Here is a 26,425-nt window from a genome sequence, read left to right on the forward strand (position 1 = left end):
CATTTTTGGGGATTGTGATGAAAGAAAAAAATATTCCTCAGAAAATTTCACTATGGGTCACTGAACAAAATAATTCTCTAGATACAATCTATTAGCGAAAAATAATTAATTTCAATTTGGGTAATTAAGAAAGTTGTAATTTCTTATTTTTGGGTACTCTTTTTGAAATCTACATTTTAAGGGGTTGAGTTCAAAGACAAAAATATTCCTCAGAAAATTTCACCATAGGTCCCATACAAAATAATTCTCTAGATATAATCTATTAGCGAAAAATAATTAATTTCAATTTGGGTAATTATGAAAATTGTCATTTCGGGTTTTTTTTGGGTACTTTTTTGAATTTGGCCTATTTCTCATAGAAATCTACACTTTAGGAGGTTGAGGTCAAAGAAAAAAAATATTCCTCAGAAAATTTCACTATGGGTTACTGAACAATATAATTCTCTGGATATAATCTATTAGCGAAAAATAATTAATTTCAATTTGGGTAATTATGAAAATTGTCATTTCGGGTTTTTTTGGGTACTTTTTTTGAATTTGGTCTATTTATCATAGAAATCTACATTTTCAGGGGTTGCGGTCAAAGAAGAAAATATTCCTCAGAAAATTTCACTATGGGTCACCGAATTCTCTATATATAATATATTACTGAAAATAATTAATTTCAATTTGTGTAATTAAAAAAGTTGTCGTTTCTGGGTTTTTTGGGTACTCTTTTCGAATTGCATCAATTTCTCCCAAATCTAAACATTTTCGGCAAATTTTGTCAATGGTGAAAATGTTCCTCGGAAAATTTCACTATAAGTCGCCAAACAAATGAAATCTCTAAATACTATATGTAACGAGCTAATATAAGTAAATATATAGTTATATTAGAAAAAGAACACATTTCTTCCGAGGGAGAATTTGCCACCGCTTTGACACAGAGGTGATTTCTCCGCAAAATTTATATTTTCAGTGGATGCTGTCAATAGAAAAAATCTTGTGAATGGCATTTCATTTGGAGTCTCTAAATATAAGTTGTATGTAGACATAATATGGAACCGGAAAACTACCTTAATAATGTAGGATGGGGTTTTATAGTCAACTTTCTTGTCTTTTCGAGTTGGAGGCATTTTCACCCACTTAATGTCATTTTAGGCGAAAGATGTCAATGAAACAAAGATTCTGCACTAAATTTGACTAAAGGTCGCCGAACAAAAGAAACTTGTAGATATTGGATTTATGCATGAAAAACGCGAAAATATAAAAGGAAACCTGTTTTTAAAATGTCCTTCATTTTATCCCATAATTTTCGTTATTATTATGAATAAACATCTCTATATATATACTGTTTTCCATTACGAATGTCAGATTAAGAAAATACATTTTTGTAAAAAAAAAAGAAATTGGAAACTAAATGTGTTAGATAAACAAGAAATACGAAACCAAAAAAAATAAATAAATCATGTATTTTTCAAATTAAAGCGTAACTAAAGTTCTAAATTACATTTATAAATATTTAAAGAGAAGCATTATAACAACAAAAACAAAAACCACATACCAAACTATTTAACACATACAATTTATAGAGAAATTATAATAATAAGTTACTTTTGCATATACATATAAAGACATTAATAATTACTTAATAAATAATCAAAACAAAAAAATATTTGACCAATCAAAATATATTTATTAAACAAACAATTAAATGTATATTGGTTTAATTATTATTAAAAACTATTTACCAAAAAAAATCATATGTAAAAAACTAAATATATGTACATAAAATCTAGAAAAGTTACTATAAAAACAATGGCAAGCAATTTGTAGCATTTAAGGAAATTTTGTTTAAACATATATATTTAATAATAAAAAAAGGAAATCAAAGAGTATATATATTGCAAAATATATTTTTTAGATTAAATACAAAAAAAAATTAAAAGTTTTTTATGTTAACCAAAAAAAAAAAAAGATTAGAGGAAATTATAACGAACATCTTTTTTGGGAATATGTCAATGGTAATTTGACTAGCAATTTCAAAAGAAAACACTATTAAAAAATTAATTTAAAAATGGAAAATACTTGACAGTACACAATTAATAAATATATATTTATATAAAGCAAAGTATATTAAAGCTAATAAAATATATTGAATTATAGAAAAAAATTGAAAAAATAAATTTTTATTTCAACTTGGGTAAATTATTTTATAAAAGGTATGTATAGAAAATTTTCTTTTGGTATCCATGGAAAATTTTCCTTTTCTAAAATGATAAAATGGGAAATTATAATATAACAACAATTCTTTGAATAATCCCTTTTTAATAAGTTAAAGTATGTAAGAATTTCATTATTACAGGGCATTTTTGATAGTCTTTTCTAATTTCACCAATTTCTTAAAGAAATCTTTATTTACGGAAAAAAATATTCTTCAGAACATTTCACTATAGGTCACCAAACACATGAAATCTGTAGATATAATATTTTAGCGGGAAACAATTGGATACAATTCGGGTATGTAAAAATTTCAACATTACAATGCATTTTTAGTAGTCTTTTCGAAATGGGTCAATTTTTCGTAGAAATCTAAATTTTAGCTAACTGATGTTAAAGAAAAAAATATTCCTGAGAAAATTTTACTATGAGTCACCAACCACATGAAATCTCTAGATATAATCTATCGACGGACATAATTATTTTAAATTTGTGTATTTAAAAATGCGATCATTTAAGGCACTTTTTGGTAGTCTTTTCGATTTGGGTAAATTTTTCTTAGAAAACTAAATTTTAGATAATTGATGTTAAAGAAAATAATAATCCTCAGAAGATTTCACAATAGGTCACCGAACAAAAGAATTTTCTAGATATAATCTCTTAGCGTAAAATAATTTGTTTCAATTTTGATATTTAAAAATGCAATAATTTTAAGGCGCTTTTTGGTAGTCTTTTCGATTTGAGTAAATTTTTCGTAGAAAACTAAACTTTAGGTAATTGATGTTAAAGAAAAAAATGTTCCTCAAAAGATTTCAACATAGGTCTCTGAACAAAAAAGTTCTCTAGATATAATCTCTTAGCGGAAAATAAGAAATTTCAATTTCCGTATCGAAAAAAATTATTATTTCAGGACTTTTTTTGGTAGTCTTTTCGATTTGGTTCGATTTTTCGTAGAAAACTAAATTTTAGGTAAATGATGTTAGAGACAATAATATTCCTAAGAAAATTTTACTATGAGTCACCAAACACATGAAAGCTCTAGGTATAATCTATCGACGGATATAATAATTTTAAATTTAGGTATTTAAAAATGCAATCATTTAAGGCACTTTTTGGTAGTCTTTTCAAATTGGGTCAATTTTTCGTAGAAAACCACACTTTAGGTAATTGATGTTAAAGAAAAAAATATTCCTCAGAAGATTTCACCATAGGTCACCGAACAAAAAAATCTATAAACACAATCAATTAGCGGAAAATAATTCGTTTAAATTTATATATTTAAGAAAATTATCATTTAGGAACTTTAAGAACTTTTCTGGTAGTCTTTTCGAATTGACTCAATTTGTCAGTGAAATCTTCATTTAAGACAATTGCTGTTGGAGAAAAATATATTCCTCAAAAAATTCCCCTATGGGCCACCAAACACAAGAAAACTATAGATATAATCTTTTAGCGGGAAATAATTAGTTACAATTTGGGTATGTAAGATTCTCAATATTTTAGGGTATTTTTTTAATTGTCTTTTCGAATTTGGCAAATTTTTGGTAGAAATCAACATTTAAGAAGATTTCCCTTGTAGAAAAAATTATTCCTCAGAACATTTCACTATGGGTCTCCTAACAAAAGAATTTGCTAAATATAATCTATTACCGGGAAAAATTAGTTACAATTTAGACTTTCAATATTTCAGGGTATTTTTTGGTAGTCTTTTCGAATTGTGCAAATTTCTGGTAGAAATCAACATATAAGAAGATTTCCCTTGTAGAAAAAATTATTCCTCAGAACATTTCACTATAGGTCTCCGAACAAAAGAATACTCTAAATACAATATATTGATGGAAAATGGAAATATCCATAAAAATCCATATTCTAACCTTCTAAACGTCCTATAAAAAATTGATAAAAATGGCCTGTACATGTCTTCTACAAATATCTGAGACAAAATATATATACCGTCGTTCAATATATAATATCATTCAAAATGTTTAGAAAATTTCGTAATAGTAAAGAAATCATTTCACATTATTTTTATATAAAAAGCTACAAAGCATTTATTATGTATGTTTTGAATATTTATATATGTTTATATTTGTTGTTGTCGTTAACAAGAATTGTCGTATTTAACATTTCTTAAACCTAACACATATAAATCTTAGAAATAATAAGGATGAACAAAAAGAAAAAAAAATAAAAGAAAATGAATTATTAAAGCACAGCTAAACAAGTTTAAATATTATTTTGTCAAAGAATTCTATTCTTTTTGTATCGTTTTTTTTACGAAATATAAATAATTTATTTTAAATTTCATAAAATCCATAAATGTCGTTTATAGTTGCTAGTATTTTGTGTGAAGGTGTTGGTGGTAACATTTCTTAAGTGTATTTTGTAAAGTCACGATTTGTATTTTGTTTGTGTAAGGCTTCCGAAGGACGATCATCTATGTCGGCATGGGCAGCGGTGACACCACCTTGGACTTGATTTTCAATTAGCTGGAAAAAGAGAAGAAGAAGAAATTAGAGATAGAAGACATAAATAAAAAATAAAATCCCCACCTTTGCCCTTAGACGTTTAATGCTACGCAATCTTTCCAACCAATTGGAAGCATAGGGATTTTTCTTTTGCAAACTTTGATAGACATTGGAGGCCAACTTAAAAAGAGAAAAACATATTAACATAAATTACTATATTAAATTAATAAAAAAAGAAAACGAACTTACATTCGCATGCAATGCCAATTGCCTGGCCAACAATGGGGCACTTTTATCGGACACAATTTTCGGTACTGGATGATAAACAAATGTGGCAATCTCCGGCCGAACTTTAACATAAATCCGATTGGTATTCAACTCCAGAGGTTCCACAATGACACATGCATAATTGAATTGACCCTGAGGATAAAATATTTTTCGAATTAAGTATATGTATCGGGAATCGGATGTTGAAAATATGGCAACTCACCGAAATTGTATTGAGATTATATTCTTCACCACTTTCGTTGTAAATTATATTCACATAATCATTGCCAATATGTTTCTTTTTCTCGTTGCAATTTGGATCACTTTGCAGTTTGGTGGGCATTAGAGTGGCAACATGGAAAGTTACCTGAAATGAAAATAAAATTAATTGAATAAATAATTAAGGATTTAACTAAAGTAATACAAAACACGGGTGCTCTTGAAAAGGAGAAATTCACGATTTTAGCAGTAATGGTCCTACAGAAGAGTATTCTTAAAAATACACGTTTTTAGCACTGATTGTCCTATCAAAGTATTCTTAAAAATTCAACTCTTTTAGCACTGACGGTCCTAACAAAGAGGGTTCATGAAAAATTCTCTTCTCACCTGCACAATATCATCCTTCCACACATAGGTAAACTTTCCATCGGCCCCACAAGTATCCAAAGTAATAAACAAATTATTTTGTGCAGCCTCCTTGAGGCTAACCAATGTTCCCAAACCTCTCAAAAACTCCACATAACGGGTACTGCCATGAGAATTTCTCAAAATCTCGACGACATTATTACATTGCCCTTGGCCGACATAAAGCACACCAATTTTATGCGTCTCAAAGGGTGGCGCCAAATCCAACAGGCTCACAGCACTCATCTGTTCGGGAGGCACTTTAATTGGTGTATCCGTTACCTGAACATGACCCGTGTGATAGAGTTGCATAAATATGAAACTTGGATTAATGCAAAGCTTGGTATTCAGCTGAGGCTTATTGTTGCCGAAACGCGAGAAAGAACTGGCAGTGGGACGAGTTTTGCCATTATTTACTTCTCGCACAACGGAGATGGTTTTGGAACGACCACGCATTTCTCCATTGTTGTAATCATTCTGGGAGCTGCCACCTCCTGTGGCCGAGGAAGCCATATTGACATTATTACCACCGCTGCTCGACTTTGCCAAGCCCTGGTGAGATCCAAAAGAGGTGGATTTAACCGCTGGAGCATGGCCCTTTTCCATGCGTGGCGAATGTTGTGGGGCTGGTGAGAGTGGCGGTTTATTTACCACCTTTTCATCGGCTCCAGCTCCTGTTGACTTCAGCGAGGTGGAAGAGGCCGATTGTTGCACCGGAATCTGGCCACTTGACCCCTTTTGGCTAACATCATCGGCCGACAACTGTTTGGGAGGCAAAGTTCCAGCATCAGGGGCCTTCAAAGTGCCATCATTATTCGCCGCCACATTTTGCGGTGGGGTTGATCCCGCAATCTCTTCCGGAATAGCTTCACAGCTAACCTTGCTATACTGCACAGTTTTCTTTTTCTGTTGCATTTGTTGTAAGTGTTGTTGTTGATTTGGATCTACGGGCGGATCTGCCGCCACGTTCGATTCCTGGCCCAAGGGGGCCGGCTTATTTGCCAAGAAGGTATTACGCCAGCTGGAACTCATTTCCGGGCTGGAATTTACACGACGCACAGGTTTACGTGCCCTCATTTGTCCTCCATCGATGTTCATGTACTCCTCATCAGCTTCACCATCACTAACACTGCCACAGAGGGCTTCCTTGCCACGCTTTCCAGCCGGTTTCTTGGGTATATCAATGGCAGCCGTACCAGCCGAGGCCACGGCCACAGCTGAAGAAGATATCTCTTCCTGTCGCAACAGAGTTCTAGTTTTACTGGTGGATCTTGTGCGATTTTCTTCTTCTTTTTTAGTTTCCTCCTTCGTAACTTCAACTGGTATGGGCGTTGGGGTTCTCTCCTTCGAGTCAGTAGAAATATTCAAATCTCCCATCTGGGGTTCATTTTGCATAAAATCTGGTCCAAAAACCCCACCCTGAGCAGTGGGCAAAAACAACGAAACCATACTACTGAACGGCACCTCATAACCAAAACATTCATTGGATATGGGATTTTGAATGCGTGTTATCCAGGATATATTTCCCGTGGGTCGACGTATAAATATCTCTGCCCACCCGGTACACGAACGCACACAAATGGGAGAGGCGCAAACACTAGATGATGACAGCGAATTGCCCAGCAGAGAAACGCAACTGCCACCCACGCCCAAATCGGTGCTACCAGCCTCAGGGTTAGAACCACGACGTGATAGGGCTTCCAAAGAAGCTGTAGAGCTGTTAGAAGTTTGCCTCTGTGTTGTGTGTGATGTTGAGGAGGAGGATGAAGTTAAATCGGTACTACCGGCCGATTCATTGCCACTGCTGTGCTGTAGCGACACCTTGGTGTAACGATGTTCATAGCTGGGTGCGGCTTGGTTTTGTTGGTTAATTTCGGGTGAAAGTGGTGTTGTTCCGGAATTCGTATCTGTGCTGTTCTTGGGACTCAGCGTGTAGGCTTTGCCCAATTGCGAGCAACGATCACACAGACCATTACGAGTTGGTGCCGATGGGCAACCTGAGGTGGTGATTGTTACAAGATTATGACCCACTATCCAGGTCTGGGAGTGGCCATCCTTGAGTAGATGTTCAACAGCCGGAAGACTGGAAAGATATTAGAAAATCAGAATAGAACAAATTTATTATAGCTGTATTATACCTACCGCTTTGGCAATGCCGAACATGGAGAAAAAGTGTGGCGAGCCAAAAAGTCAATACATGTCTCTGCTAGTTCGGCATGAAAAGATTTCAAACTGGCCGTCATTAAGGGACGCATTTCGGAATCACCCCTCCCCATGGCAGATGTATTGCGACTACCGCGTTCAGTTAAACTGGTACTACGTTTACGATTTGACGAGTCCTCGTTGAGGCTATTCAAATCTTGACGTTGTAAGTTACGCGACAGCTTGTTGATATCGTCATACAACATGCTGGCATTTGACTGAATCGACTGTAAAGAAAATTGGAATTAAAAAAGGAAGAGCAAAACTTGAGAATGAGAGAATTTCCTACCGATATAATGTAGGTAACACAGTTCTTGCGCAATTCCAGTTTACACTTCAAAAACCAACCGGCAATGACATGATGAGCCAATGAAACAATGTAGTGATCATAACGATGTGGTTTGGTGTAGGCCAAGGAAATGGCAAAGACATACATATACTGGCGGGGTGTGAAATTGGTGAAGAGGTCATTGGGTAGACGGCTTAAAACTGAAAGAGAAATAACGAAAAATTTTACAGAATTTTAAGGAAAAATACTTCAGACGACCACTGGATAGGCAAGCAGAAAATGTAGATAAATGGTCTCATTACTTACTTGACAAAAACTCCAACACCGAAATGGCCACAGCCGGTGTATCGGACATCTTGGACATTTGCAACAGAATATCAGGCAATTTTCGCATTAAGGCCTCTGGCATTTCCAAAATAATCGTTGTCATGGTATTTATACAAATATTTGCAATGCCTGATAAAATGCCAATTTTCAAAACCTCAATAATTTTATATTGATTTGAGGGTTGGATATATTGATGATATATAACCAATGAGGCAATGGCCGGCAATACCAAAGAGTTTAACTCATCAATACTCGACTTGTAGGTGATATGAAGTGTCTTGTTGCTTTCGAAAATTATTTTAAATAGAGCAGCAGCCAGGGACTCGATATCATTGCCCTGGATCAAGGCCTTGTTTTGCATTATTTTTGGCAATTCCTTGATGACCAATTGGAAGATTTGAAAATCTACAAAAAATAATGATAGTTATAAAAATGTTCTGGGTATATTTCAATTCCGTTTTTTTTTACCCCTATCCTTTTCCAAACATTTGACAATCATTTCACAGGCCCTTTTTATAGAAATTGTAGTAAAATGGGGATTCGGCACAATTTGATCATGTCCCGAAAGTTGAGACATCAACTGATGTCTGGGCTGATGATGATGTGCTGAGATATCATGGACGGCTGGCATACTGGAATCTATACCCAAATAATAACTATACTTAATAGCATCATTGTTTGTGGGATCCGGAAAGCCAATGTGGTAGAGGGCATTTGCCCGGGCCTTTAACATCCAGGCGAAAATCTTTAAAAGAAACGAAGGAAATTTAAGTTTCATACTTTTGGATACATTATCTATATCTTACCTTATATCTCACAATATTGATTTGTTCAAAAACCTTGGGATTGTTGTAATGCAACTCCAAGTGGCTAATTAAAATATTAAATATTTTTATGGCATGCGATGAGGGCAGGCGATATAATTTCACCAGAAAAACTTCAATAAGGCCATCCACCGCCGTCACCACATCTTGTATATCCTGTTCGGTTTTTATTTCCACCCCATTCAATTTATATTGTTCATAGGGACGATTTATGATTTTCTCCAGTAGATCTAAGAGTTCGCCACAGCGTTTGGTATCACAGTGACGGGCAAAATTTATCAAAGCATTGGCAACGGCACAACGCAACTGGACATCGGTTTCATTGCAGACCTGTGAGAACAAAGGCAGCACAACCCGCTCCAAAATTTCCTCCTCATAACAGGAACGATTTAAATCCATAATATTGACCAAACTTTGTATGACCTTGATGCGTATCGGTGTATTGGACATTTTATAGAAACGCTGTACGAAGGTGTTCAACAATTGCAGCCATTCGGGGCGCGTGGCTGTTATCTTCGATGAGCGATAGTCGATGAGAAGCAGCACTGAAGATTCGGGACGATTTTCAGCAACTCTTTCAATGAGATCATAAATCCGTTCATAATTTGCTAGAATTTTGGTCTTTTCATCTTGCAGCAGTTTTTCAATCCAGTTGATATTTTCGTGAAAATGACTTTTTAGGTGAATTAAGTCGTTGGTTTTGTTGAAAACTCTTTCTGCAAAAGGGAGTGGAAATTATGTATTATTTTCAAGGAAAAGCTGATAGTATTTAGTTTACCATAATATTCAATATTATCCACAATGGCCGACATTATATCACATATACGATCCCAAATAATTTCGGGTAATTCGGATTTATATTTAGTTATCACAATGTGTATGCCTAAGATGACCTCATAGGTGACACAGACATGACGGCTGTCCAGAGCCTGAAATAAAAAGAAGATAAATTAAAAAGTAAGGAAAGGAAATCAATAAAAGGGGTCTATGGCAACTGTCATATAGAGATGCCCTTACGAAAACGTCTTTATAGGAATCCACAGACTGTTTTTAGAAATCTATAGCTGGCAGTAAAGGCTTTTTAGGGGTATCTATATAAAATCCTTTATAGGACTCTTGAAAGAAGCTTATAATTCCCTTCTCCGGTTATGTAAAAACTGCATTAAAAGGACATATAAATACATATTTACTATTAATCGGCAATGACTCTCTAATAGTAGTTCATTAAGATTTCACTATATACGGCCATAAAAGCTTGTTTATAGGGAGTAGAGTATAGACCCCTGTGTTTAGGATTCTTTGTATAATACTTACTCATATAAAGGCATTTCAACTTACCCTCAAAAAGCTATTCAACACCATTGAGGCATAGAACAATGGTGATACCTGAAATACCATTGGTGCATTAAAGATGTTCATATTCAAATGAAATACTGCGCCTCTCAGCAAATATTCATCCTCGTATGAGGAACGATCGTTCAAGATGTTACACATCATTTTCATGGAATGATAACCCAGTTCTGTGCCCAAAAGATTTTTCATTATCTAAAAGTGAGAAAAAAACAACAAATTAATACATTTAAATATGTAATGGATATTAAATACACAAACAATTTAAATTTAACATAATTTCATAACCAAAAGCTTTGTTTTAACGGAAAAAGGCGGCAAATGAGCTGTTTCATTTGTTTCTCATTTCTTTTCATGGAGCCAAGCTCTCTTTATTGCTTCAACTCTCTTAATGTTTTTGACAATTTGCGTCCCCACTCTCAAGTAGTCAGCCCCATTACCAAAGCATGCAAACCCCAACAATTGTTTATCAACAACTCTCTCTCTTTCTACACATAGTAGAGCTCATTGATTTAACTCTTTCTCCTGATCTATGGTTCTCTTTCATACTTTCTTTGTTGTTTTCATAACAATGGAGCCAACAGCCGTATCTGTTTACCTCAATAGAGATTAAAATTAATAAATGTCAAAAAACATATGTGAACACACTTGAAAAGTACATTTTTGTGACAGTTTAAGATTAGCAAACGACGAAAAACGAAATATTAATTTAAAACAAACAAATAATAATTAGTTGTAACATTTTGATGTGATCACACACCTTGAGTAGATAAAAAGAGTAAAAATAAATTAAAAGTTTTTCTAATGAAAGTGTGGCTTGCCAATCAAAAAATAAACTGTTTTTGAGACGTACAAGTAGTTTTATAAGAAATTGCAAAGGTCGAAACTTTGCAATTTGAAATTAGTTGAGATCAATTCATAGGGGACAGGCGAAAGAATAAATTAAATTTAATGCAAATTAAGGTAAGTTTTATTTGCGTTCATGAATTGATTTTGCAATGTATTGATCGTTCTACGTCTTGCCAGCCAAACCTGAACCTAGAAATTAGAACGCCCTCAAAACAACATTCATAGATGACCGAAGTCTTCCACAAAAACTGTATGCAAAAGAGCTATTACCAGATCAATCGAAGGGTAATCACGACAGTCGCAATAAAATATTTGGTCTGAAAAGTACCGGTCTCATAAAAGGAAAATGCAATTTTTATAATCAAGTAATAGAGCAGAAAACTATTGCAATTATCAGTAATACGATGAGGGGTTAGAGCCCCCTCCTCGTAACTTCAGAAGTATTGAGATCCCCAATAATAGTATCGTACTCAGGGCACCACGATTTGACCTATGTCATGAGATTTTAAAATATTAAACTGCTGCTGCTTTGGCCGGAAGATATGACCAAAATCGGTTGTTACCGCAATAGGTGGCATAGCCAAAATGTGAACCACCATTGAAAATTGTTCATAATTCGTATTTTCATTCAATACCTCCATACCCATATGGCCACATAGCAGCCAATTCAGTTGTAAACTTGGAAGTCTTGAAAATATTGAAAATCACTAAATACTTGTAGATGGAGAATATACCGAAGAATGGACAAAATAGGGGACTAACCGAAATGTACGCTGATTGGAAATTTCAACTTGGAAATTTCAAAGCTCTAGTTAAAATAATTTAAGCTATAACTTGATCTCCTGAGATGTCACTATATAGATTTAAAACATCCTAAAGGTAGTCCTTGGCTATAAGGCCTTCTAAATGCCTCATGAAGAATTTTTGGAGGTCTTCCATCCCCTGGATGCTTTTCTGAGGTTTGCTATCTGTAAAAGATCTTGAAGAACTATTCAATCCATAGAGGACCTTGAGGACATCCTTTATTCTAGGAAGACCTTGGTGAGGTTAAATATCTTTGGAAGACATTAAGGATGTCTTCAAAAAATAGACGTCTTCTACAATTCTCCTGTATATGGAGGTGAAATCGGGAAAAAATATTATACCATTATGGGTGTTAAAGGTCACAATAAATGTAAAAATTCCTGTATGGCCAACCAAATTGATTTCAAATTTCAATGTTATTCCCGTCCAATAAAAGATGCAAATGTGCCCTGAATTTTTCTTAAACATTGGAAGGACAAATTAAAATTGAAAAACTTTTCATATTCATATCACGTCATTAATACCACTTTTCCTTTTCTTTCTCCTCTCCGCCTTCATTTTTTCAGCTATGTCGGAAAAACGAGTCCTCTGCGTTGGCATGTGTGTGCTGGACATAATCCATGTGTGTGCTGAATATCCCCAAGAGGACACGGATAGACGTTGTCAAAATGGCTATTGGCAACGGGGTGGAAATGCCTCAAATAACTCCACAGTGCTGCGAAAATTGGGTGCCCCATGTGAATTTCTGGGAATGATTAGTACATCACCAGCATTTCAATTTCTCTATGAAGATTGTCGCCAGCGTGGTATTCACATAGAACAATGTCCAACCACAGCTATGGATCCGCCGTTTTCAAGTATAATATTGGTCAAGAGTAAAGGCACCCGAACCATAGTTCACTCCAATCCAGGATTTCCAATTCTCACATATGAAGATTTTAAGAAAATCGATTTATCGTGGTATAGTTGGATACATTTCGAGGGCCGTAATGTTGAGGAAACACGGCAAATGATTGAATGGATTCGTAAGCACAACCAAGAGATGAAGAATAATGAAATAAAAATCTCCGTGGAATTGGAAAAGTTGAACCGGGATTTGTTTGAATTAGCCAGCCGAGCTGATGTAGTGTTCGTATCTAAAGATATTGCCGAACATATGGGTTGGAAAACGGCCAAGGAGGCAGTTTATGGTGCCAAAGAAATTATTCATGACATGCGGAAGAAAGAAAAATCAGAAGATAATTTCAAAAGGCCAACGACAGATATTATTTGCCCTTGGGGTTCTGTCAGCTCGGATTGTTTGAGTTCGTCTGGAGAATATGACTCGGTTCCAGCATTCCACGTAAATGAAGTAGTGGATTCCTTGGGTGCAGGAGACACATTTCTGGCAGCATGTATCTATGCTTTACATTTCCTTAAAAAGCCATTGAGCCAGGCTGTGCGCTATGCAAATCAAGCGGCAGCATTTAAAATTCAGCGCAGAGGTTATGATGAAATCGATCAGTTTCAGATTAAAGAAATATAATTATGTTTTGACTTTAAGAAATAGTTTAAGTTTAATATTTTGACATCAGAGAATTTTTTTTAGCAACATTGACAATAAAGAACATTCCAAAACAATAATTAAAATGTGATAATGAACAATAACTATTTAATAAATTGTAACTTAAATATAAAAAATTTAATTTTTTCAAACAATTTATTTAAAATTTCTAAATTAATTAGCTCCTTTTTTACCCTTTTTTGCAAAAATATGGTTATCTTGTTTAAAATTCCTTTGGAAATATTTGCTCCTATTTCGTAAGACGCCAAGAAGCCAGAATTTCGATAAGAAGCTACAACTTTATGCATGATTCATTATTTTTCGTAATACGCATATTATCGTTTATATCTTGGCATATCTTTTAGCTTTCAAAAATCTTTATGGCAAACAATTTGTTATGGTATAACTTTTTTTCTCAGGTGATCAATCATCAATAATTCACCGGCGGCCACACAGATTCTTGTCAAAGAACATGCCAAGGCGATTAATAAAAATTAAGCGATAAGAAAATATTGCAAATTTTTTCGATAAACGTTTGAATATTGTATTATGGTCTAACTACATAAATTATAACTGCGTATCGTTGACAGTTTAGCGAGAAATGTCAAATAATCTCTACGAGTTTCCCCAGATGATAGGATTTGAAGATATGGCTGATATGATTAAACTGTGGTTTACGAACATTGTGCAACGGGAATATTAGAATATTTAGATTGATAAAAAAGAAAACTGAATTTTGTATTAATCTATTAAAAATTGTTATAACTTAAAAAAAAAAATAAAAACTGACAATGTTCTCAAAAAAAAAGATTCCACAAAACTCCTAGTTAATTTTCAAATATTTATATTCAAACAGGAAATGCATTTTGTAAATACTTTTTAAGGTATGGACATTTTTAACAGAGATATTGAAAATTTCCAAAAAAAAAAAAAAATGAAAAATATGTTAAAAAGACACCACTAAATATCCTTCAGTTTAGTCAAATAAAAAATTATAATTTTTATATCCTCCACCATAGATAGTATGGAGCATGGCGTATTAAGTTCGTCATTCCGTTTGTAACTCATGGAAATAATAATTTTAGACCTAAGAAAGTATATATATTCCTGATCAGCGTTAAATTCTCAGAGGGTTTAGCCCTGTCCGTGCGTCTGTCCGTCTTTTGTAGTCATGCTAGAATCAAAACGAATTAAGATGGGAAGCTAAAATTTTGCACAGAACAGTATTTTGTCTGCAGGTAAATCAAGTTCGAAGATGGGATATATCGGTCCACAATATCGCTTAGCCCCCATATAACAATACCCCCCGATATTCGGTATTTTAATGATTGTAGTCAAAATTTTCAATGAAATTAACTGAAAATCCACAAAAGGAGTTCCTTCTGAGTACTTTATCCCCTGGAAGAAAAATGTATATATAGGTCCACCATATAGTGTAGACCACATACAACGGAACCTTCCGATATTTAGACGATTTTAGGGAAATAATTTACCAGAGTTGTTTCAAATTTCGTATTCGAATATCTTAATGGTTACTACAGCCTATGTTTAAAATATTCTAGGTCTTCGTATAGGCCCCATATATTAGTACCTCCCTATATTCGATATTTTGATGATTTTAGGGACATTATTCGCCGAAATTTTTTGGAATTACGTATTTGAAGTTCCAAATAGGTACTACAGCCTGTGGCAGAAAATTGTCTATGCAGGTCCTGGTCTTCGTATAGCCCCGATATAACGGTACCTCCCTATATTCGGTATTTTGATGATTTTAGCTACATTATTCACCGGATTTTTTTTTCAAGTTTCGCATTTGAATATTGTAATGGCTTATGACACGTCTTCGTATATGCTCATATATATTCGGTATTTTTAAGATTTTACGAGAGTTTTTCGTCGTCGAACATACCACTTTTTGAAGATTAAGTTTTTTCTGTCGAAGGCAATTTCGAATGAAAATAAGAATTGCGTTAAATCTTGTGAAAATATTTGAGGTATTCAATTTCGCAAACTTCTACAAAAAATCAGAAACACATTTTTTCCAATTTCAAGACAATTACAAAATGATTTTGTAAACTTGATTTTGTACAAACAAATAATCTCAAAGGAACATTTTTGGATTTTCCGTTTAAAGAATATAATTCCAACACTTTTTTCTATTCGTGCAGAAAAATCTGAAAATTACAAAAAGAAAAAAGTGTCTCCACTTTTGGAAAGTTTCCAAAACTTATTCAAAATTTCAAAATTTTTCAAATTACAATACTTTGACCCGTAGTATAGTAATTTTCATTGAATTTCACAATTTCCACGGACGGACGGAAGGACATCGCTAGATCGACTCCAAATGTCCTGAAACGAATTTGGTCCAAAGAGACCCAGGGTCTACAACATTTATTTCAATGAGTCACATTTTGGCCCTATAAAATGATAAATACCCTCTCTAGCCATATGGCTGAGGGTTATTGGCAAAAATTCATAACATATCCACTAAAAGTGGTAAAAAAAATAATTTTTTCGAAAAATGTTTTTTTTTTTACTTTTACAACTGATATCAATTAATTATAGTAATTTTTGAAAAGTATCCACTTTTGGAGAGTTCTTTAAAATTGTTCAAAAATTCGTTCTTTTTTAAAAAGTCTCCACAAAAGTTCTTTTTTTCAAATTTTAAATGGAAAAAATTCCATAGAAGATATGAAAATATTAAGAAAATAATAAAATATATATTTCAAATACTTTCATAATAATATTATTTATATTGGTAGTAACCAACAAGAATTCGATAACCAAGCATTATTTATTTCATAGCCATTGTTGCACGTTTTCCCAAGATTATTTCAATGGGTGTCATAAAAATCTATTAAATATTTGATTTATTAAGACAAAACTTTGATAGATTATCACTGGGGTCCATCTAGACATTTGGCATTATCGGAAAAAAATACGTCTACTTAGGGAACACGCAACCTTTGGACTCTAGGAAAATGTTTACAGCATTTAATTAAGACCAAACACAAAATTCGTTTCCAAGAATTGCAAATAGAAAAAAATATCGCAATGGAATTCCAACAATGTGGGGCCATTGTTGTCCTTGTTTGGTTTTTTTTTAAGAAATGCAACAAATGTTGTTTTGTTTTTGTTTTTCGCAAAATTTTGATTAATTGAATTAACTATCTTCTTGCTGTCAATTAGTTGGAAACATAACATAGCCATGACTCAGTAACCTTTTAAAACAAAATATTTTTTTTTTCAAGTGTTCCCATTAATTCATCACAATTCGGGTTATAAATAAAACATGTCATTCTTCTTCTTCTGCTTTATCATTTGAAAAAAAAGTTCACAATAATTTGTCGATAATTAAGAAGCCTAATTAAATAAAACACCCAAAAAACATGGAGAATCGTGTTGTTCACTTGATAAGAAAAATCGTGTCCCCAACACGATAAGTAAGCATGGGAACATGGCATGGGAGGTGTAACCCAGCCAGCCAGCCAGCCACTTCCTAAGATATTTGGCCATGCCTTGATTTTTTTGTTTTGACAGATTAGTTTTCTTTCCGCGGAAAGTAAAAAAAAAACGCAAACAGTTTAGGCAGATAACACATTTTTTGCGTCTTGCCTTATTCTTTGGCCCAGACTCTATCTAAGCCAATACAACAATTAAACATTTCGGCAACGGAAGTTATCAGTTTTGGTTCCTGTGAATATAAAACAAACAAAAAACATTAATACTGATATTGAATACAATCGGTAATTTGATTAGATTGGGAGTGGAAATCATTTAAAAGAGTTTGACATCTGGCTGAGAGGGACAGTTCTGGCAAAGCAGTTAACAAAACAACAGCATAAAAAAAACCAATTGGCAAAAATTTTGAAGAAAAGTGAGAATCCAGTTCAAAAAAAAAATTAACAACACAAAATTTAAAAAAGAAAAACTTTAAAAGAAAAATGAAATTTGCAAAGCAACTCGTAATTTTTGTGAGCCTATTGGCCATGGGCCATGGCCTGAGTTTACCTCAACTTCGTGAATCAATTAATGAAATTGTAAGTATTTGAAAAAAATTAAAAAAAAACGAATTCAAAACCCTTTGAGAGACTTAAAAAAACGAAATCATAAATTTAAACTTTTTACAATAAAATAGTAAAAGTGAAAAATTTGGAGACTTGCATAATTTTCTAAAAAATTTGTGAAATATCTAATCCAATACAAATTAAAGTAGTAGTTCACAGACAAAATTAATACTCTACAGCTTTTGGAGACTTCTAAAAAATCATATTTGTACCTCTATTTCAATACAAAGCTTTAAAATTTTGTATTTTGAAATAAAACCAAAAGTCTCCACTTTTGGAGAATTTTAAAATCTTTGAAAAACTTTGTAAAATATGTGTCTCAATGTAACTGTGGCAGTTAATAGAAGTTTTCATGTAAAATCAATCAATTTCTGAACTCCCAGGCTATTGGAGACTTTTTAAATTCTATATTTTTTTAGCTTTATTTAATTGCAAAAATTTAGAGAAGTTTACTGAATACAGATTTATCATTTTTAACAACTCAAAATCATCGAAAATCTCAGTTTTCTAAGCTCTACAATTTTTGGAGACTTTAAAAAGGTCATATTTTTTAATTATTTTTTTTTTGTTATTTGAATTGAAAGCTTGTGGGATATGTGTTCAAAAAAATTATGCAAACATTTCTACAAAGAAAACATAATTTTCTTAATTCTGCAATTGCTGGAGTTTTGTGGATATTTTTTCAGATATTTTATCAGAAACAAGAATTTAAAATATTTTTCATTAAAAATAGTGGATTTCTTAAGTCTTCACTTATTGGAGACTTAAGAAAAATACATATTTCTCAACAAAACTAAATTAAAACCCAAATAACTTATAAATATTTCATAAAAAAAAAACAGAAGAATTTTAGAAATGTTGTGAATTTTTCTCAAGTCTGCATTGCGATTGAATAGAAGTGAGGTTAATTTTGAAAATATTTCCCTCCAAAATATTTGAGAATAGTTTTTTGGATGTTCCCTCGTAAAATTGACCCTTTTTTAAAACATTTAAAAAAAGTCTCCACTTTTAAAGACTTTTGAAAATCATCACAACAGCATTCTATATTAACGTACTTTCACAAAAACTAGTTTCTCTAAAAAATTAACCACATTTAAAAAGTCTACACAGCATTAAAAAGAAGCAAACAACAAAATGTTGATACGATTTCCCTCCAAAATAACTAAGAATAATTTTTAATGAATTTTAATTGAAAAATTAACCCATTTCCAAATAAAATTGACAAAGTCTCCAATTTTGGAGACTTTTTAGAAACTATAGCAAATCATTTCCTGCTTGATGACAATTCATAATATATGATTTTTGTTAATTTTTAGCCACTTTTTAAAAGTCTACACTACCCTAGAGCTAAAGTAATGGGAAATTTTGAATTATTTGTAGCTCAAAGATGTTAAGAGAATTTTTTTACAATAGCCAATGGCAAAATTGAGCAATTTTGAAAAGTCTCCACTTTTGGAGACTTTAAAAAAATTATGTCCCAAGCATTCTAAACTTATGTTTGTACTTACAGAATAATTTTTATTAATTTTTGACTTTATTTAAAAAGTCTACACATAGCTAAACGGAAGATAGTGTAAATTTTGAATGAGTATTTTTTTTCTAAATTACTTGGAAACATTTTTAAAAATATCTAATATCAAAAATATTCAATATGTAGTCATTTTCAAAACTCTCCACTTTTGGAGACTTTTTGAAAATGCCGAAAAAACAATGTCATCTTCATGGAATCTCTCCTAAAATGAAATATGACCGTTTTGAGTTTGTTTTTATGAGTCTCTAATGTTTATTAATTTCATTGTTTTTTTTTCTCCCTCTCTTTCTAGGCCCAAAATGTATTGACTTTGTGCAAAAACCGCCAAAATGATACCCGCTTTGCTGACTACAATGATTGCCATAAATTCTATGTCTGTGCCAATGGCATGGCCCATGAATACAATTGTGACGATGGTTATCATTTCGATCAATTCTCGCTTACGTGCATGGAGGGTGGCGATTGTCAAAACAAGGAAGTTCCCAGCGAATGTTCGGATGGCAGTGTACGCGCAGTCGAGGGCGATTGTTACATTTATCAGTCGTGTGTTAATGGCCAATATCAAAACATCAAGTGTCACATTGGTTATTACTTTGATGCCTCCAAGTTGGCTTGCAAACCCATTCTCTACAATGCCAATTACAAGTGCAATTGTGTGGTGCCCGATCACACGGTAATGTCGAACTATGACAACTGTGAAACCTATTATCTGTGTGAAGATGGTGAGGCCATCCTCACCAATTGTCCCTTGGGTGAATACTATAATGCCACATATAATTCGTGTTTGCCCGATTTGGATGCCATTTGCCTGATGGAACCCACCAAATCACCTTTGCTAAAAATCAAGTCCCATGTTGAGAAATTGGCCAAGAATGCCATGGAAACGATGTGTCAAAATGTTGGAAATGATCAGATCACGTTCTATGCCTCTGACAGCGACTGTAACCAATTCTTTGTCTGTGCCAATGGCCAGTTGCACATCCAGAAATGCCCGCAAAATTTCTATTTCGATGACAACAAGAAATTCTGTGTTTTTGATTCGAATCAGAAATGCCAGCAGAATGGACTGAGTGCCGTTGAAACGCCAGCAGCTGCTCCCATGCCCAAAATCGTTGTCTCGCCCCAGGAAATCGCCTCCGGTCACATGAAATATTAAAACGTGTTTATATCTTGAACGATAAACAATGAATAATATGATTCTCGCCTCTCAATGTACCTGGAATTTTTCTTTAATTAGGACGGACGAACGGACGGACAGACGTTCGGATGGTCATTGTCTAATTCTAGTATATATGTATAGCCCATAACACCTCCTCAATTATTATAAACTAGTTTTAAGATCCCAATACTATATATATGTACGATTGTATTTAACCAATAAAAAATTAAAGTATTATTTATTTGCAAAATTTGAATGGAATGTGTAATCTAATCTCAAGACATGTTTTTTTGAGTGTGTTTTTGAAAAGTTCAGGCAGGGACTGACATTGTTACCAACTTCAAACAAAACAGTTGTATTTCATTGGGGCGTGATAAGCTATCATTGAAACTACAAGTCAAAATATTTTTCTTTCATAAAAAGTGTTGACTGTAATTAATGACATGTTGTAGAGATTACTCGAAATGGAGGCCAATAATCTTTTGACAGCCAGAGAGGGGTATTAGAATAATTTATTTTATATTTTGTTCCAATTTCTTTTTGAATTAAAAGGGGGGATTTTTTCCAATTGCTCTATGGGCCCAGACATTGTGGAGTCGATTGGGATAGGGTTATTTCGACAGTGTAATTTTTTGACATTTTCGAGACTTTAAAATTTAGTTTTAGAATATTTTTTATAGAAGAGAGAATCATATTATTTATATTTTAAGAAAATTTTGAAAGTCTCCACTTTTGGAGACTTTTCAAAAATCATTAAAAACGGCTTTTACATTAATATGCTTGCAAAATGTGTAAAATTAAAATTTAAAAAAAATAAAATTTTGAGTTTATGAATATGATTTCAAAAATTTTCACCTTCTTTTAAAACAAGAATACTTGGTAACACCGAAATATTTTTAATCCTTTTTGGTTAAAATTAACTTTTTGTTAAATTTTTATTGCAACACAAAGTCTCCTTTTTTCTGATTTCTACTGAAAATTGTGAGGTTTTTAAAATTTTAAAGCGTCTCCACAATTTTTTCTTAACTGTCGCTAAATGATTATTCCTAAATTATTCATTTGAGAGCAATTTTATAAATGTGGAGACCCAAAAAAACAAATTTTGGCATGTCACATGGCATTATAAAAATTTCCATAATATAAAATTTAATATTTTAGAAAATTTTTAAAAGTCTCCACTTTTGGAGACTTTTTGAAAAACAGTGCGGACGTCCTGTATTTCAATTATCTTCAACGTAAAATTCAATTGGGGTACTTTTCAACGATTTTTAAAAGTCTCCAACCATATAAATTAGCTATAAAAGAGGACATTTGAATTATTAAATTTCAATACTATTTTAACAAATTGCTTACATAAGAATGATAGTGAAAAATCCAGAATTAAAAACAAATTTTAATTTAAAAAAAAATATTTTTTTCTAAATTTTCAAAAAATTGTTAGCACTTTTTTTTAACTTTTTTGCCAAGTAATATTGATATTTTAAGTTTGTGGAGACCTAACAAATTCGATTTTGGCATAATAACAGTTTCCGTAATACAAAATTTTATATTTTAGCAAATTTTTTAAAGTCTGTGTGCAGGCATCTAGTATTTCAATTTTCTCAATGTAAAATTTAATTGGGGCACTTTTAAACGAATTTCAAAAGTCTCCAACCATAAAAACCATCTATAGAAAAGGATATTTGAATTGTTAAATTTCAATATTATTTTAACAAATTGATTGCATAAGAATGCTAGTGAAAAATACAGACTTAAAAACAAATTTTAATTAAAAAAAAATATTTTTTTTTAAATTTTCAAAAAAATTTTAGCACTTTTTTTAACTTTTTTGCCAAGTAATTTTGATATTTTAAGTTTGTGGAAACCTAACAAAATCGATTTTGGCATTATAACAATTTCCATAATATAAAAATTAATATTTTTACAAATTTTTAAAAGTCTCCACTTTTGGAGACTTTATGAAGAACAGTGCGGACGTCGTGTATTTCAATTATCTTCAATGTAAAATTCAATTGGGGTACTTTTAAATGAATTTCAAAAGTCTCCAACCAAAAAACTAGCTATAGAAGGGGATATTTGAATTATTTCATTTCAATATTATTTTAACAAGTTGATTACATAAAAATGCTACTAAAAAATATTGATTTTAAAAATGTTTTTAATTTAAAAAAAAAAAATAATTTTTTTTTACATTTTCTAAATATTTTTAGCATTTTCTTTTTTTGGTTTTTTTTTAACTTTTTTGCCAAGTAATCTTGAAGTTTGGAGACTTCAATACGAAATTTTAATGATGTTTGACTATTGCAACTTTTATATATTTCGGCTTTTTTATGGTATTTTCAAAACCTCCACTGATATGAGATAGATAAAAATAAATAAAATTTCATAAATATTATCTAAATTAATTATTAAGTTATAAATGTTAATGAAAATCTTTGACTTTAAGACAATCTTAAAAATTTTTAATTATTGGAGATGTTTTGAAAACCATTTTCTAAGTCAGGAATCTATTAAAGAATTGAGAATATTTACTTCAGTATTAATTTTAAAAATAAGAGTGTATGACTTTGAGCTCAATTTGAAAGTCTCCACTTTTGGATGCTTTTTGAAAACAAGTGCTAAATGTCCAACACTCGTGAGCTGAACATATCGCAATATTCCATTCGGCAAATACTGAAAAATGAGCTCGCCATTGAAATTCCAAATAGTGAAAGAATTTTGCACCGCAACAGAAAGAAAATTGGCTCAAAAGAGCTAAAGAGTTGCTTCGCTTGGCCGAAAGCGGTAAACTGCCGAATTTCGTTTTCTCCGATCTCCGATGAGAAAACATTTGTTGTCCAGCAGTTTGTAAACAAACAACATGATCGTGTTTAGTTTTGTCAGCTGAAAATGTGCACATTAGATTGCCACCCAAAACTCATGCGCCGGCCATGGTGATGGTGTGGGCCGCCATAGCAGCCGATGGTCGCTCTCCGCTCGTATTAATCGACCGTTGCATTAGAATAAATGCCGAATATTATCGCGAAAATATTCTGGAGGGTGTATTAGAGCCTTGGGCACGCAAACATATTGACCGCAGACCTTGGTCATTCCAACAGGACTCTGGAGTATTTTGGAATGCAAGGTTGGCACTAAAAAATATCAAAGTGTCGATCACGTTAAGCAAGCGCTTCGCCGGGAATGGGCCAAAATACCGCAAATTAGCATTCGGGCAGCGTGTGACGGTTTCATTGGCCGTTTGAGAGCCATAATTGGTACCAAAGGTGACCAATTCGAACAAATCTAAACTTATTCTAAAATTTGATGCTATTTCCGACACTTTGTTCTTTCATTCAATAAAGTTAAAAAAAAAATGAAAAACTACGGCTTTTGAATTTGTTGCAGTTTTTTATGTCACCCTGTATGGCCGTCTGTTGCTAGAAGACTCCCTAAATATTTTTTGCGAAGCCAGAACATTTTGCAAATCATCTGTGTATAACTTTTTTAATATCTTCTCTTAGTGGAGAGTATTTGAAAACCATTTGGACCTTCTATAGCTTTCGGTAGTCTGGAGATTTCGATCTTCGTGTGTTGCAAACTAAATTCTACTTCACCTAAAACTCTGATTCTATTGTGAAGGAAATAGATGTCTCTAGTTGTACTGGCATTTGGCTTATCTTTTGGCTATCTGTTGGATATATTACCAATCATACTGGCCAACAATTTTTTACTTCACTTACCTTCCAAGAGGCACGACAATAGGGTCCAATATTCACTGTGCGACACAAAGTGAACACAAACTGAGGCAATGGATCGCTGGGGAAAATCGTATAACCCATTACCATTTCAAGGATATTAAGGCATTGCAGGCCAATGTCTTCATCCGAAACGGAACAACTTAAATTGCAGGCATTTCTAGAAGAGAAAATGATACCAAATAAAGTTTCCTCAAAGAAACACACACAACACAACTTACTGCACAATGCCAATGATAATGTCATTATCCAAATGGGCAGCATTGAATTTTATCAGATTACCCAACATATCCAAATAGGGACGTAAAAGATTCGCCTGATGTATGGCCGGTAGCCAGAGTAACATGAAATGGCCGATCTGCAAAACGACCGTAAACAAAACATTAAAAACGAAACTTTATAAGTAATTGATGTCCTTTCCGGCCCAACCTTATCTTCCAAGTTCTTAATATCCTTGCCATTTTCCGTCAGCGTATCCAACAGCTCCAGACGATGTTTTAAATCTTCGGGAACCTCATGATTTTGTATTACCAAAAAGAATTGCTCCCGCATATAGGTTAAATTCTTGTACTGCGTATAAATAAGTCTTTTGTAGAATGTTAGGGCCGTCTGGCGACACTCAGCCGATTTGGTGGGCACTAACAAATCTTTGGTTGTATCCCATAGTTTTACTATGGCCGTTTCATCCAGATTTTGGGAGGGTAAATGGATATCACTTAAATCCTTAAGAAATTTACATCGCTGGGCAACTGGTTGTTCCGGACGCAGTTCCCGTTCGGTTTCCGGTCGCAAAGATCGCTCACTGCCAGAACCTAGAAATGCGTAAAAAATGTGAAAAAAATCCTAAAAACTGTAGTCCAATGTTAGCTTACCTGCCGGATTCTTGGCATTCTTCAAGAATGTTTTTAATTTTGATCTGGTCAGCTCTTTGTCCTTTGAACTCATATCGATTGGTGTCTTAGAAATTCACAAAATCAAATAAATTTAAATCGCTTCTTAAGTCCTTCCTGTCAAATTTAAACTGTTGTTGTCTGGGAGATTAGTCTATTCTCTCATTTCCAAAGGATCAGCCGTACAAATATCTTTTTTTTTTTCAAAGGAAACCGAGGAGATTCCAAGAAGATTTCCGTACTCTTGTGTTATTTTACTCTGTGAAACCAAATTAAAAGACGTCCCAAAGAATAGGAAAGATAAAACATAATGTCAAATAAATAATAAACAGAAAACAAAATCCCCGAGAAATCTCTTGTTTACGAATGAGTGTAATGCACAATTTCCGAGAACCCGTTGTTTACGAATAAGACATGACGATAACGCAATAAGCTGGAAAATGATTTTAATTTAATGAGCCGCGAAGCGAGTATCCTAGTTCCAGCGGCGGCTTATCACGCCGGCCGGAGGCTATAGGCAAGGTTTTCTTTAATTAGATAAATTGTGTGTTTTGACAAAAATTAAAAAATTACTTCCTATCAAGAGTGATGTGAAAACAAAACAAATAACAATGGTCATTCAATCAGAAAAACTGCAGATTACAAAGTTCATATTAAGGAACAGCACCGCCGTAAAGAAAAACAAAACAGAGACAAACGGTGAGGTTTTTATAGGTCGAAAACGGACTTTTCTGATGTAGGGTTTTAGAAACACATTTTCGCCCAGAAAACAGCTGATTTCCACAAACTGCACATGTTCAACGGAGTACTCACTGAGAAGTGATAGTTTGTTTACATCACAAAGAAACCTAAATAGAGGGGGCAAGTTCCCCCTATTCTTCAGTTTTGTACATTTTCTGATTAAGATTCCATGGAATTCGTTTATTTTAGGAATATAAGCATGGTGGAAGAATGTAAGTAGACGCATCGACAAAGCTGCTGGAACAATGAACTGTCAAGCCAATTTTGGAATTGGAAATGTTTGATTTAAAACCTTTTTTAAATTTGTAATTTAAAACCTTTTTTAAATTTGTAAAAATTGTTGAAAAACGCAAATTTTAATAACCTCCGACTTTGGTCGTATAAGAAAACATATAAAAATAAACTTATTTTTGACAAAACATTTTAAAGTTTTTTACAAATTAATGTTTCCAAGCGTTGATGCATCTACCTGTATTCTTCTACCATGGTATATAGGCATTCAACTATATTACAGATAATAATGGGAGGACTATTTTGTAAGAAAGGGGTATTTTTTA

General features: G+C 33.0%; 3 protein-coding genes across 6 annotated transcripts; 2 read left to right on the forward strand and 1 right to left on the reverse strand.

Moving 5' to 3' along the window:
• Positions 1-4,381: 4,381 nt before the first annotated feature.
• Positions 4,382-25,409, reverse strand: LOC101900032 (tuberin). Its single transcript, XM_005183524.4, has 16 exons — positions 25,110-25,409; positions 24,667-25,049; positions 24,459-24,595; positions 24,223-24,397; positions 10,539-10,745; positions 9,979-10,129; positions 9,183-9,916; positions 8,845-9,121; positions 8,356-8,781; positions 8,050-8,249; positions 7,701-7,987; positions 5,541-7,641; positions 5,158-5,301; positions 4,917-5,087; positions 4,752-4,847; positions 4,382-4,688 (listed from the first exon to the last, which is right to left on the reverse strand). The coding sequence occupies exons 1-16, from the start codon at positions 25,180-25,182 to the stop codon at positions 4,572-4,574; spliced, it is 5,679 nt and encodes a 1,892-aa protein (XP_005183581.1). The 5' UTR covers positions 25,183-25,409; the 3' UTR covers positions 4,382-4,571.
• LOC101899690 (ketohexokinase-like) lies at positions 11,188-13,924 on the forward strand. 4 transcript variants are annotated; one of them, XM_059129088.1, is made up of 3 exons: positions 11,212-11,513; positions 11,577-11,684; positions 12,770-13,924. In XM_059129088.1, the coding sequence occupies exon 3, from the start codon at positions 12,772-12,774 to the stop codon at positions 13,726-13,728; it is 957 nt and encodes a 318-aa protein (XP_058985071.1). In that variant the 5' UTR covers positions 11,212-11,513; positions 11,577-11,684; positions 12,770-12,771; the 3' UTR covers positions 13,729-13,924. The 4 variants fall into 4 exon arrangements, with proteins under 4 accessions (XP_058985074.1, XP_058985071.1, XP_005183579.1 ...); XM_059129091.1 differs by lacking the exon at positions 11,577-11,684 and having other exon boundaries at positions 11,188-11,328; XM_005183522.4 differs by lacking the exon at positions 11,577-11,684.
• LOC101899863 (peritrophin-48) lies at positions 17,570-20,759 on the forward strand. Its single transcript, XM_005183523.4, has 2 exons — positions 17,570-17,786; positions 19,637-20,759. The coding sequence occupies exons 1-2, from the start codon at positions 17,691-17,693 to the stop codon at positions 20,498-20,500; spliced, it is 960 nt and encodes a 319-aa protein (XP_005183580.1). The 5' UTR covers positions 17,570-17,690; the 3' UTR covers positions 20,501-20,759.
• Positions 25,410-26,425: the final 1,016 nt, after the last annotated feature.

The sequence above is a fragment of the Musca domestica genome, unplaced genomic scaffold (assembly GCF_030504385.1).
Source record: "Musca domestica strain aabys unplaced genomic scaffold, Musca_domestica.polishedcontigs.V.1.1 107, whole genome shotgun sequence".
Lineage (NCBI taxonomy): Eukaryota > Metazoa > Arthropoda > Insecta > Diptera > Muscidae > Musca > Musca domestica.